This window comes from Belonocnema kinseyi, chromosome 10 (assembly GCF_010883055.1).
Source record: "Belonocnema kinseyi isolate 2016_QV_RU_SX_M_011 chromosome 10, B_treatae_v1, whole genome shotgun sequence".
Taxonomy (NCBI): domain Eukaryota; kingdom Metazoa; phylum Arthropoda; class Insecta; order Hymenoptera; family Cynipidae; genus Belonocnema; species Belonocnema kinseyi.
In genome coordinates, this window is record NC_046666.1 from 72,443,998 (window position 1) to 72,451,650 (window position 7,653).

The 7,653-nt window shown below is 29.8% G+C and overlaps 1 protein-coding gene across 1 annotated transcript in view; it reads right to left on the reverse strand.

The window, feature by feature from the left end:
* LOC117181198 (kinesin-like protein KIN-7L) overlaps window positions 1–4,216 on the reverse strand; it is a 5,340-nt gene extending 1,124 nt beyond the window's left edge. Inside the window, exons 1-4 of the mRNA XM_033373764.1 lie at window positions 3,804–4,216; window positions 3,627–3,725; window positions 1,647–1,881; window positions 1,312–1,546 (exon numbers count right to left, since the gene is read on the reverse strand). Coding sequence (XP_033229655.1) covers window positions 1,312–1,546; window positions 1,647–1,881; window positions 3,627–3,725; window positions 3,804–3,834 — 600 coding nt within the window. The 5' untranslated portion in view covers window positions 3,835–4,216. The remainder of the gene's footprint in view (window positions 1–1,311; window positions 1,547–1,646; window positions 1,882–3,626; window positions 3,726–3,803) is intronic.
* Between the last annotated feature and the right edge of the window lie 3,437 nt (window positions 4,217–7,653).

Genomic DNA, 7,653 nt, shown 5'->3' on the forward strand with positions numbered 1-7,653 from the left:
CTGTAATCACCTATCTCACGGTTGTGAGACGTGGTTGTGGCTGAAATTTTACCGCGATTTCGCTGGAAGCGGGTGCAATTTTTCAGATTAGCACCCGCTCCCTTATTTTTCCCGCACCCTTATTTTTCAGAATTGCAGAATTATAAAATAAAACTTTTTTCTCGTTTTCAATTATAGTTTCAAAATTAGAATCACTTTTCAGATATCCCCGAGTTTGTATGACATAAGGTAACAAAACAGTTTTTCATTGATTTTATGACTGATAACTTTAATTTACAATTTTAAATTGATGAAAAATTGAAGACTATTGAAAGCTACTTTATGGCATGAAAATTTCTAACTAATATCTGTATTTCATAAAAATAACCGATTTTTAAATTTAAAGGCCTTCAATATTTTTCAACCTTTAGTATTCAATTAAATCGGGTATTTTTAGAAGCATTCCGAATTTGCAAAAGTAAAAAATTAAGAAATTTAAAGTTCAATTTAAAAGCTGCCAGTGTCGATAAACCCAGAATTCCTTAGTATTTTTGAAAGTGACTTAGAAATTCTATGACGCACGCGTTCGGCTAGATGATACTTAACCAAAAATATAGATAATAAAAAGCTAACCGAGAAATTAGCCAAAACTAAAAGGTGCTCGCTCACTCCATCGAATCATGAAAGTGCTACCTCGGTCGAGAAAAGCATTAAGATAGAATAGGTAGATAGTCCGAGATAGATCTTTCATGATTTGATGAAGCGTGCGAGCACCTTTTAGTTTTGGCCAACTTCTAGCCTTATCCTGCTCAATTCCGCGATTTTCTCGGTTAGCTTTTTACTTTTGTTTAAGTACCGTCAAGTCGAGTCGTGCGCGTTGGCATCCTGCCGTTAGGAGACCTCGATATGTGTTGTTAATATATGGCACCTTCAAAATTTGATAACTTAAAGTAAACAAATTTGCCATATAATAATAAATACGCCTGAAACAATTTTTTTGAAATAACTTTCAGATAAAAGTGGGAATCATCTACATTCATCTTTGGAAAAATAACATTTGCTAATTCTGCCATATTTGTTATGGTTTCACTTAATTCAGTAAAAATAGACAAAATTTTAAAGCAATAAAGTAGGATACATAAATCAGTAAAATATGTTAAACGATGGAAGATCACAAGTTTTTATAATATTATCATTTGAAATGAAAGGTTATAAGTTACTGTGCTATTAGAAATAAATTCTCGTTATACACACGAATTGTATATAGCATTAAGAATATGCGTAATTCGCAGGCTGGAAGTTTAATTTTGGAAAGGCGTGACATGTACTTACAATCCTGAAGATAGTGTGACTTCGGCTACTGCGTTCATTCATATTTGTTTCTCCAATGCTGCGGTTTTTCTCTCCAAGTCTCATCGAAGTTAGCATATGATTTGCACCTCTGGTAATTTTCTCTGAGCACTTATTGACGAAAACTCTTCCATTTTCATCCTTTATTTTCAAGTCCGTGTTCTCGACCTCCATGAGATCATTAATTCTTTCGTTGTAAATCTCGAAGTAGGAAAACCTGAGGAAAACGTAAATGATATCGTTTATAATCAAATGAACCAGAGAGGTGAATTCACAACACCATGACTTTTGATTCTTTATAGAATAAATCTTCACACCTTACTAAAAATTCACGTCCTTCTTTGCTTTCAATTGCATCGAACATATACTCGATTGCTAGTGGGATTATTCCACTTTCAGTTTCTGTTCCCATCATGGTGTATGTTTTTCCTGATCCCGTCTGACCATAGGCAAATACGGTCCCATTGAAACCGTCTACGGCGGAATTTACAATGGGTTTGACAACTGTGTGGAAAACGTCCACGTTCTTTTTTTGCATATCGAATATGTGATCTGCAAAATACAAATCCTTTCAGTAATCCAAGAGCATTTTCATGGTTTACTTCTATAAAGTTGAAAGTACATAATTATCTAGTATAAACACTACATTTTTATATTTTACAATGCGATTCTAATCAGAATTATATTTAAGCGAATTAGGAATTATGATTTAAAGTAAATCTAACTGAAAAATATTCTTTTATCAATTAAATTAAATACATAACGAATCCTATTATCCTATTATCTATTTATAAGTTTCCTGTGTCTACTTTTGTAAGACCATTCATATTTATTCGACTTTTTAGCTTCACAAACAAAATCAATTAACATTCCGAATTGAACAAACACAAATTAAGACTTAAAAATTAAAATCTTCAGATTTATGCATTCGGAATTGAAGATAAAAAATTAAAAACTCAAAATTTCATATGAAACCAACCTTTAAACACAAATAATTTTTACTTCTGACCGAATTCATTTCAAATCGAACTGGCAGCCCGTACCCAAGTCACAAAATGATTTAGCACTAAAATATGTTGTTTTTCCAAGGGAATAAGATGACACATATCTTACCGATTTGACGAACATTTTTTTACAGGAATTATGAGTATTTACATTTCAAAAAATTGAAAATGCTAATCATCAAAAAATGGTCAACATTTTTGTTAAAAATGTAACACTTTTTTATCTAATCTAGATATCAATACAGATATGCTAAATCATATTGTGACTTGATTCTAAATGTCTTCAATGAAAATGAAACGTCTTCTAATTTTGGAAATGTTGTAAGTTATAATTGCACAATTTGAAAGTCTTTTAATTCAAAATTGTACGCTATCTAACATGTGAATTTGAAGTTATTTATTCAAGAATAACATCAGTAGTTTTATCTAAAATTATTTCTTTTATGTACGCAATTAACTTAGTCTAATAATTCAAATTCTAATTTAAAAATGCTAAATTATTTGCAGATAAGTAAAAGTGTTACCACGTAAACTGCACACTTTTAATTTGTACCGCTTTCAAAATCATTGAATTAAAATTGTACATTTTCCAAATACTCAGTCAAATTCTTATAATTATTTTATATGACATCAAATGACATTTGAAAGTGATTGGATAAGAAAACTTATATAGTATATGTATAAAAGTGTGTTTGGGAATTATAATTTGAAAATAAAATAAATGTATTAATGCAAAAATTATCTAACAATGTATAAAATATTAAGATACTTATTTTTCCATATTACGTAAAAAATACTTGATTTCTTATTTTTCATAATGGTAATTATAAGACATGTGTCTTATAATAATCAAAATTGCTCAACCTTATTTTTTCTAAAAACATCTTGACGAAATACGTATGTTAAAAAATTAATAAGAAAATCTAATGAAAAACAGAAAATTGACCAAAAAAAAATTGATCAACTTCGTGTTTGAAGATAACACTCTTTTAACAAGGTCAATAATTCGATCAAATTCTTTAAAAATGCGATTTAATTTTAACTTGTAAGTCTACATTCCGAAAAATATTAAATAACGTAAAATATTTTAGAATAAAGACGAAAACATGAATAACATACATCAAATTAAAAGAAGTTTTAACAAGAAATTGACGTGACTATAAGCATGGAAACAAAACTCGGTAAAAATGCGAGCGAAAGTTAGCCCATAGAAAATTCAAGTGCGTCAGCTGATGCAGCAAAAATAAATATCAACAAACGGATGTGAATGAAGCCATTTCTGCAATTACTTACCGAATTGAAAACCTGCTTCGCCCCTTCGCTTCGAGTCCGTTGGCGTGATCGTATTTCCACTTACGCTCCATTGCAGTGGATCGTCCTTTTCTCGGTCAACTAAAGGCCGAACTTTAATAGCTACTTTTATATTGTCCGACATTGCGTCAAAAAATTAAAACGACCAGTCACATTTACCCGATTCTTTCACAAAAATCTTGGAAAACATGCTCGCTCATTCAACCGCGCACTTCCAACTTTGCTTCTTCAACTGTTTTTTGACAAACGCCAAACCGCCTCCCTCGGTTTTTGAATTTAGACCAATCGGCATAAGCGAATGGAAATCCGTCTTTCTCCCATGCCCCAGCCAACATTGGTCGAAATTGTCGAAGTGCGCATTTGCACGCGACCACCGGTTTACTTTTTGAGGTTAGGTTTATGTTTATCAATTAGCTCAAAATTTTCACATTTCCAGAGTACGGCTTTCATGCACAAATAAAGACGATGAACTGTATTGAAGTGGAGGTTACTTATTTAGCGAATTTTTCCAAAATGTCGACAAAAACACAAACTATAAGTCCAAATTAAGGACAACTCCCTTGAATCTTCGATTTCACTTCTCTGATCTGTACTAAACACAACCAAACACAACTTACACAATTGCATGCAGCCATGCTACTCATGCATGCATCATATAGAATAGCAAGATTGCAACCCGCCGTACACATATGTAAATGGGAACAAAGCGCCCATTTAGTTTTTCGATTTGAGAAAATTTACATTTTCATACAAAATAAAAATTTCGAATTTTATTTGTTTATCTATTTTTAAGGTTATATTCATATCATTTTCCTAAGATTCTTTAAAAAATTCAAGAATATTTGTAAACATTTCGAATATGTCAAATCAAAATCTAACAAAAAAGAAAATCTTTTATCAAATAGTTGAATTTTTAAACAATAATGATTAATTCTCTATGAAAAAATGCAATTGTTAATATAAAAATACAAAAATATTTTCAATTTATATCAAAAACAGTTGCATTCATAAAGAAAAATTTTCTACAAAATTTTTGAATCCTCAAGCGCAAAAAAAAATCGACCAGTTGTATTTTTAACGAGAAAATATGAAATATTTGCAAAAGAGACAAATTTTGTACAAAATAGTTCAATTTTCTATACTGAAAATATGAATTTTCGACAAAAAGGTTAATATTCAATTAAATAGTTGTATTTTCAAGCAAATAAATAAATTTTTCTTTAAAAAAAGAAGAATTTTAAACTTAAATATGATGAATTCTCAACAAAAAAATTTAAATTTTATATTTTAATCTAATGAAATGCTATATTTAAATCGAAAATAGTCAAAGATATTCTGATTTTAATCCAAACAGTTGCACTTTTAATAAAGAAAAAAACTACATTTTCACCTTTGAGTCAATAAAAAAATATTTACGGCCTTTTGATGCTCGGAAAAATTAAAAAATATGTTATAAGTCTTCCATATTGCGGTGTTTAGAAATTTCGGAAATCTTTTGTTATGTTTTTAAATATTTTCTTAAAATAAATTTTTGTAAATAAAAAGATAATATATAATTTTCCCAGAAACTTTAGGAAATTTGTTTTGTTCTCTTGAAACCTGTAATATCAAACTGTTAAGAACTCAATCATTGTTCAATATTATTCAATATTATTGCATCAAGAAATAAAATTACTTAATTCGAAATTTGAATTTACTAAATTTACGGTGCAGAAAATTCATAATCTTTATTAATAGATAAATTGTTAAATACTTACATATAACGTAATTTAATATAGTCAAGAGATTATGCGAATATTTTCTCTTTAAGAAATAAATTTTTTAAATTAAAATTCCTCATTCGGAAATTGCGATTTACATTACATTATCTGTCATTTTCGATTCAGAAAGTTAAAACTGAATCGGTTTGCGACTATGTGAATCGGTCATTTTCTCAAGCAGCTTCGGATCTGCTATGTATTGCAATGACCATTTCAAGCAAGGTCATATTGAATCGGTTTCCTTCCTTTTGAATGAGACCAACCTTTTTGAGGTTGAATTGTCATATTTTACACGATTTTTTAAATTTATAAATTTTCAAAAGATTAAAAGAAATGATGAGCAAGTTTGCTACATTCATTTGCTATTTCACTTCTAGATGTTGTGAAGGCTTTAACGGCATAGAAGTTAGTCAAAAAAATGATAACGTCTAAAAGTTAAAAAAAAACAATCGGCGACAATCTTGAATTCCAGTGACAGATACGTAATTCAAAAGCCTTCGAAATCCATTCAACAGAATTGAATGGATTTTTTTCTTGAGATACTACTAGTAGTGTAAATAATCAATGTATATATATATATATATATAGTAAGCCCTAAATATAGTACCCCCTGATATAGTTCTTCTGAGAGTTCAACGAAACGGCAGTCTATCTGGGTAATTCCCCACCTCCTCTAGCCCCAAAAACCGACCCAGTCTCAGAATTTCACGGTATATATAAATAGACGACCCTGCTAAAAATTCCTATATAGAATCCTGTATATAATCCTACATAGGAACTTTGCAAGAACCTGTACATGATCCTATGATGGTTCTGACGTATGACTCTTTCAAGGAAAAGTGACAAGTTTGTATAATAAGATAAATATGTACCAAGAAATATTATTGACTGATTTTTGTTTTTAAATGCGTATTTGCAAACATATAATTAATATGTAAAAAAATTATTTTGTGACCGAATTAGAGTGAAAAAAATTTGGATGCCTAGATTGTAAAAAACAATAGTATGTCACTTCACTATATGTATGTTCACTTCTTATTGATTCTGAAAAAATATTTCCACTTTTTTCTTCCTAATGGAAAAAAGTAACACAACAAGGCTGGAGTTTCAAAAATTATTTTTTATATAAGTTTACAAACATTCATTTTTCCGGAATTTTTGTTTAAACTGCGAACATGTTGATATACTTTGTTACCCCATAGTTTAAATAAAAAATATGTTTGTTGATCAAATATTACCTACGTCTCATACAATGCTAAGAAATTTTAATTAGTAAATATATTATTTATCAAATTTTTAATAGTATGCGTTAATTTGAGATTGCACACAAATTCCATATAATTGAAATTTTCGTAAAGACCGCGGGTACGTGTACAGAAATTTAGTTATGAAAATACCTGGATTTTTACGATACGATTTCAAGGGGGAAGAGGAAGAGGCTATTAGCATATTAGCACTAAAATTTCGGTACGAATAGCCGGATATTTCGATACGTGCAGACACACTTTTGCAATGCGCTGACTGACATACTTATTATTCAATAAAAATATAATAGGGTTGGAACTAATTGTAATCTATGATTAAATGTAATAAGCAAAGAAAATGATGAAACATTTGAAATTTTATCATTTGAGCGTTTTATTACGTGGATTCCATTTTTATGCATGTATTTCTTCTTGACAGGTGTAACATTGTTGCCAAGTGACGTCATTTAGAATTCAGGGAAGCACAAACATTTTATTCCACGGCAGTGGATAAAAATATGTTTCCTAATTATTCTGGACCACAAGTAGCAATCCCCGCAACATTTTTATTCGGTGCTATATCGTTGCATCAGTTGTCAACATTTGCGCAGATTGCCTATTACATTGCCCCTCATGTAAGAATAATCCACCTAAAATAGTTATTAATATTTATTATAATATAAATATTCAGACTTTTTTAATAGCTGATACATCTAATGAATGGTATATATTTTAAATTTGACATGCATATCAATTTTGTAAATTCAACTATTTCGTCCAGAATCATCTGAAGTTAAAAAATTTCATTTTGAAAGCGTTCATGTTCATAAATCCCAAATTTGAAGCGTTCAAGAAGGAGCTATTTGCAAAATCAGTATCTTTAAGATTTCATTAAAATTAATTTTCATAAAATAAGAAAATGTCTTGTTGCGCAACTGGCCTTTCCCGCAGTTTGTTTTGAAGCATCGGAATGTCGTTGCACCAACACTCATGTATATACCATGA